This window comes from Sinocyclocheilus rhinocerous, unplaced genomic scaffold (genome assembly GCF_001515625.1).
Source record: "Sinocyclocheilus rhinocerous isolate Xijiao unplaced genomic scaffold, SAMN03320098_v1.1 scaffold217, whole genome shotgun sequence".
NCBI classification, from domain to species: domain Eukaryota; kingdom Metazoa; phylum Chordata; class Actinopteri; order Cypriniformes; family Cyprinidae; genus Sinocyclocheilus; species Sinocyclocheilus rhinocerous.
This window is the reverse complement of record NW_015662752.1, coordinates 77,434-90,820: the sequence shown is the minus strand read 5'-3', so window position 1 is coordinate 90,820 and position 13,387 is coordinate 77,434. Positions and strand designations below refer to the sequence as shown.

The window sequence follows — 13,387 nt, the reverse complement described above, 5'->3', positions numbered from 1 at the left end:
GAGCCTGAGTCTGCTCCGTAGTGATTCATTTGGAGCCTGAGTCTGCTCAGTAGTGATTCATTTGGAGCCCGAGTCTGAGTCTGCTCAGTAGTGATTGTAAAGTGGAGCTGCAGTATCAAAGTCCCGCTCAAACTCACCGCAGACCTAATCGCAAACTCACAATCATGACATCACACCCCGTTTTTATAGCATCAAATAACTAACTAAAAGCAAACTTGTTAGAAAAACAAACACTTGAACATACATCAGTGTGATAAGAACTACTTAAAACGATGGAAAACATCTTTGGGAAAAATTGATTTGAAGTGTAATTTGATTATTATGATCACATCCCATTCGTTACATGGAGAAGGCGGGGTTTATGACCTATTCTGCAGCCAGCCACTAGATGGCGATCGAAACGTTCTGGCTTCACTTTTCAGGATGTGTGCGGCACACTTAGTACTGTGCAATGAATCTCTGATTTTCATTGTGCAAAATGCATTGTAACTTTCGACGATATCTGAAAGCAGCACCTATCAGTATTCAATATATTGTCCAGCTCAAATGGTTATCGGTTAAAATTACAGTTTAAGGGCAGAAAAATGTAAACAAATGCAGTAGGGTTCCAATATCATCAGTGCTTGAGCCCGTGAAAAATACCTGTTGACAACTAGTTTGAAGGTCAAACTCTTGAACATCTTTTTGATGTTGCATGAGTTTAATCTGTGATGTTTAAGCTCATGGTCTTCTGTTCTATGTGTTGTTGTGCTCTTCAGGACGGAACATCTATCGTATCCTGTTCAAGGGTCGTCAGATGGAGCGAAACGAGCTTTTCCTGCCGGGCCGCATGGCGTATGTGGTGGACCTGGAAGACGAGTATGCAGACACAGACATCCCAACCACTCTCATCCGCAGCAAAGCCGACTGCCCCACCATGGAGGTACAGAGACCAAACACACGAGCACAAACCTTGACTTTACGTTTTACGTTTTCATTTTTGGGTGAATAATTCCTTTGTCATTGTAATGTCTTCATAAGCTGTAGTATTTTGAGGATAAATGAGACACAGACTGCAGGCACTACTGCATCAACATGCCTGTTTTACTCTCTTGTTCTTCTCTCATAGATGCATAAACATCATAGTTAACATATGGCTCAAATCTGCAAAGGGGTAATTAAACAAAAAATCATGTAAATAATTACCATACATTTATTTTGGCTTGTCAAAATGTTACATTGATTCAGCTGTCGCAGATTTGTGGACTTTTGAAAGTCAAGTTTTGATGCACAATGTTGTTTTTATTGTGTCTTACAACAAAAATCTCTTATTTAAACCCATGAAAATGCAGATTCTGTTGTAAATAATAGTGAAAAATCACTTTTTAAAACCCCTCAGCAGATTTTGACTCGCGTCATTCAAAACCCGTAAGACTTTTGTTCATCTTCGACACAAATGAAGACCTTTTTAAATATTCTCTCATCATGAAAGTTGAAACTGCAACATTTTCAAGCTTCAAATGGAGCATCGGGACATTGCAGTAATAATAATCAACATGATTTGATTTGGTTTAATGAATGAGCTCAATCGGATTTGTTTGTGAACCCTCTGATTTCAAATCAGAAATCTCAATGCAAGTTTGAAACAAGTCATGTTAGCTATAGTTAGATGTTATTCAAGGCTTCAATCTGAAAAGAAAAGGGACGCTGTGATAGCCGCTGAGGTTTGCGTGAGCAGACTGCACTCACATTTCCTTCAGATCATTTTTAAAGTCTAGTCAGCTGGTGTTTTTGTTCCTCAGGCTCAGACGACGCTCACCACCAATGACATAGTGATCAGCAAACTGACGCAGATCCTGTCGTACCTGAGGCAGGGCACACGCAACAAGAAACTCAAGAAGAAGGACAAAGGTATTCTTTCCTGCACCGTGTTCATTAGAGAGCAGCTTTTGAGTTTTGTAGTGATGCACTTTAAGTTTAAGTCAAGATTCCTGGTAAGTTATCATCACTTGAAATCCTTGAAACGAGGCGACAATCCATGTACCTTTTCACATTTCTGGAGTTTCCTGAAGTGGAAGTCGTCATACTTGATTAAACTTCTATAGTGGTGAACAGAAGCTACAACAAATTTTACAGGGTTTCTGTGGACTTGGGGTGTCAAAATAAAATTAGAATTTCGAATATTCATCGAATTTAAAATAAAAATCCACATTCGAATGCAAAAACATTGCATTCGAATTTTAGGTGTGCGTTAAGGAGGCAGCCTTATCAGTGACGCATGAGATGCAATGATGATGTAAGTGTCGGTGCATGATGTTCATTACAAATATTGCGGGAAAAGAACATCAATGCGGAGAGGATCTTGTTTACATCAAAACCGAAACCAAGCCGTTCACACAGAACATATATTTATCACATTTTCTAGAGGGACATCTATCACCGTTGCACTCTTACGGTGTGCATGTTTAGAAAGCCATGGAAAATTAATGCAAGTTTAGACTTTATGAGGGCCTTTCGCACCGCTTTAGTTCCAGAACTAAATGTAGAGTACTAAAGTACTGGGACGATTTTGCGTGAACTATTTGCCAGTACCATTTAAAGGGTTGCATTCGCGGCCTCAGAAGAGAAGCCAAAAGCTTTTCTTCACCCGAACTGAAATTATGCATTTTAAATTCGAATATAATTCGAATTTTGATAATATTTAAGTACAAAATTCGAATTTAGTTTTTCTGACATTTTGACAGCCCTACTGTGGACCTTTAAAAGTCTTGATTTGCTCTTCCACAAATTAAGGCCTTAAAAAGGTCTTAAATCAGAGCAGAAGTCTTCATAAAAGCATGCACCTTCAAAAAATCCATGACTTGCTCAGTATTTTTTTTCTTGTTTTCCAATATAAACCTCTTTAAATCAAGATGCATTTACTTGAGATGCAAAACTAAGATATGAAGTCTTGTTTTCTGAGAAACTGAACAAAATGAAGCGAGCTTATATTTAAAACAAGAATATCTGTTCATTGGGTTTGAAAACTTGTTTTCACTTTGAGTTGCGTTGAATTTATGTTGATTGGCAGATGTTTGTTCCTTTTAATCATAAACTCGATTTCACAGAAAACAGGACTTCTTATCTTATGTGATTTTGCTTCTCAAATAAATGTCTTGTTTTAAGAATCTTCAGATATTTGCACTGGAAAACAAGAGGAAAGCATCACAACACATTGAGCTCCTTACATTTTCTTTACTCTGTCCTTAAAAAGGTCTTACATTTTACGTTCATAAAACCTGCAGAAACCCTGTATTATTTTTGTTCCCATTTGCTCCAATAGCAAAAAAATCCAAGAGCGCATTTCTGTGACCTTCCAAAAGAGAAGCTCAAGAGATTGGGTTGCATTGGTCAGAAGAGAAAAAATTCTGATAAAAAGTGTTATCTTATTATTCTTATTAGTCTTTCTAAATAAAGGCTATCACAATGCATGAAGGAGAAAAATAAATTTCCAAGTAGTTTCATAGTGCTTTACTAGTCCGATTCTCATGCACATCCTTAGTGCATGTGTTTGTGAAAGTTAAACTGAAGTGCTTTCTCTGTTTTCAGGGCGTCTGGATGAGAAGAAGGCGCCAGAGGCCGACTTGAGGTGAGTTCACACGCAATCAAACTTAAGTTTATGATCTGAACACAAGCTTCCTAACATCTGTGCGTTTGCAGCATCTTTGACGACATCGGTGACTACACACCTTCCACCTCTAAGAGCATCAGAGACAAAGAGAAAGAGCGCTACCGTGAGCGAGAGAGGGAGAAAGAGCGAGAGAGGGAGCGGGAGAGAGAGAGAGAGAGAGAGCGAGATCGAGATGAAGAGAAAAGACGACACAGTTACTTCGAGAAGCCCCGAGCTGATGACGAGGTCAGCTGATCAGCGCTGTCTCTGTCTTTAAAGAAAATTATTCTCATTGCCTCTCACTATTTGTGCAAAACGTATATCACTACTAATTATTGTCTAATATTTCTGTCTCTTTAGGCCATGGACATTGATAAAGGTAAATGTTCCTAGTCTTCCTATTTCTCATGCTCTCGGCACTCAGAGTTTTTACATGAAAATAGTTTACTGAAACAGTAGTCCAATGGAAAATTAAGTTTTTTATTTTATATATTTTGTTCAATATATAATATAATAACATAATTGCATGTTAATTGCAATTAAATAAAAGATTACATTTATATTAAATGCAATTAGCTGAGCTTTAGAGTGCTTTTTTCAACCCACTTAAGTCAGATAGAAGTACATCTTTATATGTCATTTCAAAATTACTGTTTTCTTTGAAATATGGTGAGCTGATGAATGTGCTGACAAGCATTTATGGTAAACTAAAATATACTTTAATGTCATTTCTATTGAATGTTGGTGTGTCATGTTTAAATATATTTGTAATTACACATTTGCAATGATTAAGTTACAATTTAGTGCATTTAAAATAAAATAAATGTGCTTATGTTAGTCAACATATAAAAATAAATGTCTTTAAAGCATTACAAAAGATTATTAAAACAGACTTAAAAGGTACCTTTAAAAAAAAATTGCAAGTGCACTAAGAATCATAAGGCAACACTTTATTTTACAGTGCCCTTGTTACACGTTACATTTGCTTACTATAGTATTAACAATAAGTTATGCATAATTACATGCAACTAACCCTAAACCCAAACCCTCATCCTAACCCTAACCATATAATAAGTACATGTAGTTAATTAATATTACTCAATACTTAAATGTATAATTGCAGTGTAACAAGGACACCGAAAATAAAGTGTAACCAAACTTAATCATGAACGTTAACTCTTTAAGGACACTTAAGTGGCCATTTATTTCATTAATATTATATTATCTGCATGTACAGATTTAAAAAAATAAACGTACGATTTAAAGTACTCTACAAGTGCACATTGAATATACTTAAATAGTACACTTCTTTATCACAAAAGTATTGAAAGAAATGCTGTCAGACCTGCATTGGAATGATAAAGTCTGGTGCTGTATTTCAGTGCTGTGATGGTCTCTTTCAGGTCCAGGCTCTGTGAAGGACCAGATCAAGCTGATCAATGAGAAGTTTGCTGGAGCCGCTCATTTGCAGGGCCAGGAAGCATATCCTTCACGAGACTGCACAGCTGCAGATATAGTGTATAGTAGAGCTGTGCATGACTAAAGGTTTTTCTAGTCGACCAATAGTCGTTCATTTAAGCCATTGGTCGACTAATTGCATTTTTATATTAATGCAATTACTCAAATATATGCTGAGGTAGGACCTAAACCATAACGCGCCTTTAATATCCTATTCCATGCTCAAGTGCACACATAAAGCTTGCTGCAAAAGTAATGACTATAAATATGTCGGAGAAGATAGCAAGGAGATATTTTAATTACTCATTAATAAACTAGTGTTTATTATTACTAAGTTAACGATGCTGTGTATGGTGGGCATGACTTCAGAGAGAAATGCACCTTTCTTACCGATTACATAATCAGAAAGTATTTGTATGTGATTTGAATTGGTTTGTTTTAAAGTAGACATTTCAAGCTACCTGTAGATATATTTCTCATGTCTGTGAGGCAAGTACGCGGAGTTTCGGTTCATTTTTGAGACGCGGAGACTGCAGAAAGCGCATCCTTTTTTTTTCTTTATTTCACAAAACGACTGTAGTTTATGTGATTTGAATTGGTTTGTTTTAAAGTAGACATTTCAAGCTACCTGTAGATATATTTCTCATGTCTGTGAGGCAAGTACGCGGAGTTTCGGTTCATTTTTGAGACGCGGAGACTGCAGAAAGCGCATCCTTTTGTTTTCTTTATTTCACAAAACTACTGTAGTTTTAGACTAAATGTCAGCATGCATTTACTCGTCTCACTCGCACAAAAACAGATTCAGTATTCCTCAAAATCAATAACAACTCAGAATATGACGCAGTGTTAATCCAGTTTTATTAACCAGTGTCTTTGCTGCTGACCTTCAATGAGCCAAATCAACCACACTGAGCAAAATTGACTTTAGATAAACATAACATTTGTGTTTCATTTTTTTTAATTGCTGAAGAGTGTTGAACTTTCTTCTCCTGCGTCCTATTCTTCATGTAATCCAGAATGGCAGAATTTACATTTCCTTCAGCCTGAGGCTCATTCATTTCATTTTTGGTGTGAAAGGGCTTTTACATTTACCAAAACTGCATTTTTTTTATTTTAAAAACAAACAAGCAAACCCAGCCCAGATGAGAAAAAGTAACTTTCCATAAAAAGTTACGAAATTAGTTACTTTTAACACAATATTGTAATGCATTACTTTTAAAAGTAACTTTCCCCAACACTGATGTGAGTCTACACAAATAAAAGTAGATCCTTTACAGTTTCGAATTACGTATTACTCTTATCTGTACGAGCAAAAATGATGGTGTATTTTAAGTTGTTTAGACTGTAACAGCTTCCACACTCCACACAAACACTTGGTTATTCGCCGCACATTTATCTAGATTAACGCTAGAGCGAGTTGCTACTACTTGCATGTTTCAGTTTCAAATGATAAGCCATATGTGACCCTGGACCACAAAACTAATCAAAAATTAGGTTTTGATATATTTACGGTAGGAAATTTACAAAATATCTTCATGGACCATGATCTTTACTTAATATCCTAATGATTTTTGGCATAAAAGAAAAATGGATCATTTTGACCCATACAAGGTTCTTTTTTGGCTATTGCTACAAATATACCCCAGAGACTTAAGACTGCTTTTGTGCTCCAGGGTCACATATTTGAGGTTGATGAATAATAGGCGAGCGATTTCCTGCCAGATATACCTGTTGTATTTACCTCCTTTTTTTCCTGCGACTAACCGACTAACAAAATTTTGGTCACTAACTCACAATTAGTCAACTATTAAAGGGCAGCTCTAGTGTATAGATTAATGACCTCAAGTTGCATCTCAAATGATGAAATGGCTGCTTAAATGCATTTGTTTCTTTAACTGTGAGCACTGGAAGCAGACGTGAAGAGAAGAAGCATCTTGGGGATTTCTTTGGGATGTCAAACAGTTACGCCGAATGCTACCCTGCCACGTGAGTCACGCCGCCGCGTCGTCTTCTGTCGTCTACAGTTGAAGATGCTGATGATGTTGAGTTTGGACATGTTTGCTTGTGTTTTGTAGAATGGATGATCTGGCTGTGGACAGTGATGAAGAGGTGGACTACAGCAAGATGGACCAGGCATGAGTGATTCTGGGTTGTAATGGAGAAATGTCTCTGTGTGTCTCTGGTCAGGCGTGTTCACGTGTGTGTCTGTCTCTAGGGTAATAAGAAGGGTCCTTTGGGCCGCTGGGACTTCGACACGCAAGAGGAGTACAGCGACTACATGAACAAGAAGGAGGCGCTTCCCAAGTAACACAGACTCTGCTTTCTGAGTTCACTTTGAGGTTGTGTGTTCACTTTAATCATGGTAATGATGGTGTTTTTGTAGGGCTGCCTTCCAGTATGGCATCAAAATGTCTGAGGGCCGAAAGACTCGTCGCTTTAAAGAAACCAATGAGAAGGCTGAGTTAGACCGACAGTGGAAGAAAATCAGCGCTGTGAGTTTACAGGCTCTCATCTGCAACTTTCTGTGTGTAGTGTATAAGAATTTGAAATAAAACGCTGGATGAGCAATGACCAACTAGGGGTGTGCGATATTTATCGTCAGCGACGATATCCTAATTGTTGTGTTAGCGAAGTGCGAGCTGACGTCAGTGTTAATTTCGTTGACGAGACATTTTTTTCACCAACGAAAATGAGATGATAAAATAAAAACTCGTTTTGAATGACAAAAACTATGACGAAAATCTATTGACATTTTCTTCAACGAATTAAAACGAGACGAAAATGTTTGGAGGGATGTTATGGGAAGAGATCCAGTCAGAACGAATCTCCTGCGTGGTTAGGAGGTCAGATGCGAACATTTGAACTGTAGCAGCCTTCTGATCTATCAGACGGGACATAAGCTATCATACACTTGCTGCACGTCTCATAAAACATTCAACAATGTCAATATCTGGGAGTAAGAGAAGAGCAGACGTGGATACATTTGAAAAGCATGATGATGCAAAAGAGAACTCTATTCGGTCCGGTTTTCTGAGCGCACACAGCTGAAGCGCACACACACAAAAGCGCTTCCCAAACAGCACACGATTGAATTCAGTTCTCTTTCGCGTCGCATGAACGGAGAAATACACACAAAATTATGTCAAATTGTCCGTTTTGACAAGTATTCACGTAAACACTCTCGGTTACGTCTTAACTGAACGTAAACAGTTTGGAGAATATCGGATGTGTATTAGTATAATGCACCCGTGCGTTCGGTTTTAAAGGGACAGCAGCCTAATTTAGTTACTGTTGTATGTGTCATTAATGTTAATCAAGCAACAAAAGAAAGAAAGAAAATCACTCACTGCTCTTCACTGAATGACTTTAGTAACCCTAAAGAGGATTAATCTAAAATTATTTATAGAAATAAATATGTCTGCTTGAAAGAATGAAGAATGTAAGTTGTTATAAAGAATGAATATCATATAACCATTGGTATTTCATTGAAAGGAGGACCATATTCTTGTTTTTTTATTAGAAGTGGTTTTATTTAATTTTAATATAAAGGCATGTTGTGTGTGTCAGCAGTTATATCTGTGTCTATATTGCATGATAAAACCTTAATATCAAACCTGTACAATATAACGCGTTTGGAAATGTAAGAGAAATGCTTAAATGCATTACACTAACTAAACCCATTAGATTTTAGCCGATTAAATCTACTGTAGATTTAGTCGACTCAAACAATTCAGATGACTAAAATATGACTAAAACTAAATGGCATTTTAGTCAAAAGACTATGTCTAAGACTAAATCAGAATGTAAATTTAACACTGGCTGACATTGTCACTCACTTTGCAAAAAACAAACAAAAACCCGTCTTGAGAGTGCAAAAGCATTGACTGCGTGATGAAGCCTATCAGAAGGCAGTCAGAATTACCCTGTAATTCAAGTTATGAAAGCTAAAAATATCCCTGAATGGGTTTTGTTTTTTTATATTTATAAGATATGATACAGTTAAGCAATATCACACACGCATCAGTGCCGTTTTCCTAAATATCAGTGTGTGAGAGCGACCGCAAATGTAATATTAGTTTTATTCAACAGTTCAACAAACGAAGTTAATGTTGAGTAAGTTACATTTTAGACCCAATAGTTTCTGTTTTTTTCTGTTTCGACAATGAAAATAGTTCCGAACAAAGCCGGAGCAGAATATTTGTGCGTCTCAGAGCAACAGTTTCGTTCCTGAATGAATCTGCTTTTTAACAAATCATATGTGGTAAAGACAGCCATTTGCTTCGTTTCTAAATGAATCGGGCGTTTTGAAGGAATCGTTTGAATGAATGATTCAATGAATCACTCATTAAGACAGGGACTTGCTGCCACCTACTGGTGGTTTTAGTGTCATATTGATCCATGACAGGCCTAAACCAGCAAAGTACCAACACAAAAACACACTCAGCAAAATATTGTTATTGAAGAAATCCCAATAAATATCAATGTATCATATTTTTGGTCAATATCGCACACCCCTATGACCCACATGAGCTGCAAACAGATGTTTAATGATGATGATGGTGTCACATTCAGTTCATACTGTCTCTGTTTATTTCAGATCATTGAGAAGAGAAAGAAGATGGAGGCAGATGGGTGAGTGGTGCTGGTGTTTCTCTCTTCTTCAGTCTCTCCTGAGCTCTAAAAATATCCTAAAAATCCTAAATCGGGTCAGTGCTACGTCACCACAAAAGTTTAGCATTTGGAAATGTCTTGCTAATTAAAACATTCGAGTGATTTTTACACCATTCAAGTGCAAGAAGATGCGAAAGAGAACTTAATTCAGTACTCTCGCGGTCTGAGGCACACGCAAAACACACACAGAAGATACAAATGCATTGTTAGATATAAAAAAAAAAAAAAACTTGTTGACTTATATCTTACCAAGATGTGGTTTTATATTTGAAGTTCTTTTTAAAAAGTTGCCAGCCACCACCAGCATTTTTGATCATTCTCACAAAAATTTCACGGCCCCCAGAATATTTTGTTGTATGAGTATCTGAACATGCAATATGTCAAAACAAAGAACAGAGCCTCTGCTTTTAAACAAAACAAACAGTTTTATTCTAGCTTCATGCAATCTTTTTTTATCAACACTTGAATGTGGGTACGTTTCATAAAAAAGCAACATTTTGAACAAAAAGCTGAGAAAGTCGAGTTTTTGTCAAAGACTATGTCCGGATCGGATTCTTGAACGATGATCAAAACAGATGGAGTCGAGCGCTTCCATCGACACCCCCAACGCTGCACAGTCCTAAACCACTTCTTGGATCTACATTTTATTCGGTAACATTAGGTAGTTTTGATTTATATGCTGTTTAATGCTTGACGATTGCGTTATTTTACATATGCATCTGCTTACATACGCGATCGCTTGTTTCTGCTTCTTCCTCGCCGTGTTTTGATCCAGACGTTCAGTACTGTTTCAGAAGATGCATAATAGTGTTATTATGTTATCCTACTGTATAACAGTGAAAACACGGAAAGCAGGAAAATTCCGTCAATAGCGAGGAAAGAGTTAAACAGGTTGTGAACCAAATATCACAAATGTGTTCGGAATATCACAGATGTAACTGTTGTTCGTCAACTGCAGCTGTCACTTGTTGCTGGATGATAAAAGCAATCCGGCGTAGACTACACAGACTAGACGTCCCATTTAACAACGCTCAGCTCGACCTTCATGGACATCGAAGTCTGTGTCCTTCTAAGGATGCAGCACCTAAATTGGGACGCAGCTAGAAACCCGCGAACACCGATTTAAGTTCTCTTTCGTGTCGTCTTGCTCTTGTATGGCAAATGTACACATTTGCAATTGTTAAAATACCCATCTTAGCAAACATCCTCGTTAACATAGTTATGTCTTAAATGAACAAACAGTTGAGAAAGAAATGGGATGTGTTTCAAAATATGGGATCCGTGCATTGTCTTAAAGTGACAGCAGCCTTATATATCTGCTGCTGTCTGTCATTAATGTTAAAGGGGTCATATGATGCGATTTCAAGTTTTCCTTTCTCTTTGGAGTGTTACAAGCTGATTGTGCATAGATAAGATCCCTGATGTTTTTTTAACATTAAAGCATGTCAACATATTCTGTTACACCAAATACACAAAATAATGATCTTTAAAAAAGCATCATATGACCCCTTTAATCAAACCACAAAAAGAAAGAATCACTGCTCTTGACTGAACAACTTTTGTAGCTTTAAGAAGGATTAATCTTTATTTCATTTGTTTTACATTTGATTATTCAGTTTCTGTACCTGAATACTAGAAACGTCATGCGCTGTTTTATTTATTTACATCTTTGTTCTGTTGTATTTACTTGTGCTGTTGCTTATTTATTTTTATTCTGACTGTTTACTTTTATAATGTTTGAACTTTAAATTAGTTAGACCAGTAGTTTTTGCATTGGTAAAACGCTTAGATTAGTCTTTCAAGTTGGTTGCGTAAAAATGTAGATTGGTCTAATTTAAATCTGAAAAATACGACTCATTACCTATTGGTAACTGCTAGTTGGTCAGACTAGTCTTAGTTTAGAGGCTAAGTTTATGCAAGTGGCCCCAGCTGTTAATAACACGCTGAGACGGGGATGTGTGAGCATCAACATATCAGTGCAATTTATTATTAATCAACATCTCTGATGTCTAATATTGCATTGCTCAAAAACAGCCACCACCAGCCTGATGAAACTGCTAGCATGCGTGTTTTTGATTATCTAGTTAAAGTCAATCCATCGCTATGGTTTGGGATTGACCTTACATTGAAACTTACATTTCTTGTTCAGCAACAGTATTGCATCAGATATGGTCTTATATGGGCAACTTTGAAAATGTGATTGTATTTAACGTCAAAAATACACTCGATTTGAGCAGATAATGGGAATTGGGCATTTTGGCATCTAGTGTGACGTAGCAGTGTTATGATTGGATAAACATTTGGTGTGTGTATTTTGAAATGTGGTATAGTGTGTGTGTTCATGATCTGTGATCTTCTGTTTCTTCTCTAATACAGGGTGAATGTAAAACGGCCCAAATATTAAAGCTTCAAGGAATCCTTCCATCCGCATGTATGTGATGCACATGTATAAACAGTAAATGTGTTGTTTTGTGATTCTTCATTAATACATTGGTAGAGAAAGAATGTGAAAAGATGTTGTATTATTTTACTGTTAATCCCAAAAAGTTTTTTGGCAGTGTGTTTGAGAATTAGATGCAGTTGTGACACCAGAGCTTCTAGAAACTAAATAATTATCCTTTATCCCGACTTATAAGTGTTTGACCGTTTTATTCCAAAGCTCCTTGGATATCTAAGGATACTGCTTTGTCCTTCTGGAAATAATCACATCTTGTGATATGATCAAATGCACATGCTCAATTCCTGTTTCAACGCATTTATTCATAAATACAAATGCAATGTAAGTCTGAGTAACAATAAAGCATAATACACTCTCCGGAATGCAGTCTCTCATTCTGCTCTTCATTATATAAGTACCATATGAGCTGTTAATATATTGACATTAAAGTGGGTAACCAAACAGCTGCTGGTAGCCATTGACTTCCATAGTATTTTTATCAGCTGTTTGGACTCTCATTCTGACGGCAGCCATTCACTGCAAAGCATCCATTGCTGAGCAAGCGATGCAATGCTATATTTCTCCAAATCTCCAAACTCCTCTTCATCTCGGATGACCTGAGGGTGAGTAAACTCTTTTTTTCGGCTGAATTGTTCTTTCTATAGTGTTCTTATAGTCATTCGTATTGCGTCAGTAAATGGAGACGCTGATGAGCTCTTCACAATACAGTGATGATTTCTCCATCTGTCTCCACGTGATTCTGCACACAATGCCAGATGACACAATCATTACTAATACAACACATTGAGATTTATTCTAAGTGTGCAGGCTCACCATGAAGATCTCCGTGTGACGTACGATCAGCTCTTTGGTTAGCTGCATCAAGGCTGCGTTCATGGCGAGCTCCTGGAACAGCGTGACCACAAATATCACAGCCAGATTATGAGCCGTCATGCGGTTCTCCTGACTGTGCATCTGAACACTGACAGCAGCAGATAGAGACATACGATTCATAACTCGACATAACAAAAGGCTCTGAATATTTTCTGAATCCATTGTGTGTGTATATATGCAGAATTAATTATTATAATAGTAAGTACATGTAACATGTTTAACATCGACACCTTAAAATAAAGTGTTACCAAAAAAAAAAATATATATATATATATATATATATTTTTTTTTTTTTTTTT

At 36.9% G+C, this 13,387-nt stretch overlaps 2 protein-coding genes across 2 annotated transcripts in view; one reads left to right on the top strand and one right to left on the bottom strand.

Moving 5' to 3' along the window:
* ik (IK cytokine) overlaps positions 1-12,707 on the top strand; it is a 20,747-nt gene extending 8,040 nt beyond the window's left edge. The window contains exons 9-20 of the mRNA XM_016538395.1: positions 759-922; positions 1,782-1,890; positions 3,568-3,607; positions 3,679-3,874; positions 3,989-4,007; positions 5,032-5,110; positions 6,992-7,072; positions 7,162-7,219; positions 7,302-7,390; positions 7,470-7,578; positions 9,684-9,718; positions 12,134-12,707. Of these exons, the coding sequence (XP_016393881.1) occupies positions 759-922; positions 1,782-1,890; positions 3,568-3,607; positions 3,679-3,874; positions 3,989-4,007; positions 5,032-5,110; positions 6,992-7,072; positions 7,162-7,219; positions 7,302-7,390; positions 7,470-7,578; positions 9,684-9,718; positions 12,134-12,161 (1,007 nt within the window). The 3' untranslated portion in view covers positions 12,162-12,707. The remainder of the gene's footprint in view (positions 1-758; positions 923-1,781; positions 1,891-3,567; positions 3,608-3,678; positions 3,875-3,988; positions 4,008-5,031; positions 5,111-6,991; positions 7,073-7,161; positions 7,220-7,301; positions 7,391-7,469; positions 7,579-9,683; positions 9,719-12,133) is intronic.
* A 172-nt stretch (positions 12,708-12,879) lies between these two features.
* Positions 12,880-13,387, bottom strand: part of LOC107728266 (arf-GAP with Rho-GAP domain, ANK repeat and PH domain-containing protein 1) — a 20,018-nt gene continuing 19,510 nt past the window's right edge. Inside the window, exons 20-21 of the mRNA XM_016538382.1 lie at positions 13,029-13,176; positions 12,880-12,954 (exon numbers count right to left, since the gene is read on the bottom strand). Of these exons, the coding sequence (XP_016393868.1) occupies positions 12,913-12,954; positions 13,029-13,176 (190 nt within the window). The 3' untranslated portion in view covers positions 12,880-12,912. The remainder of the gene's footprint in view (positions 12,955-13,028; positions 13,177-13,387) is intronic.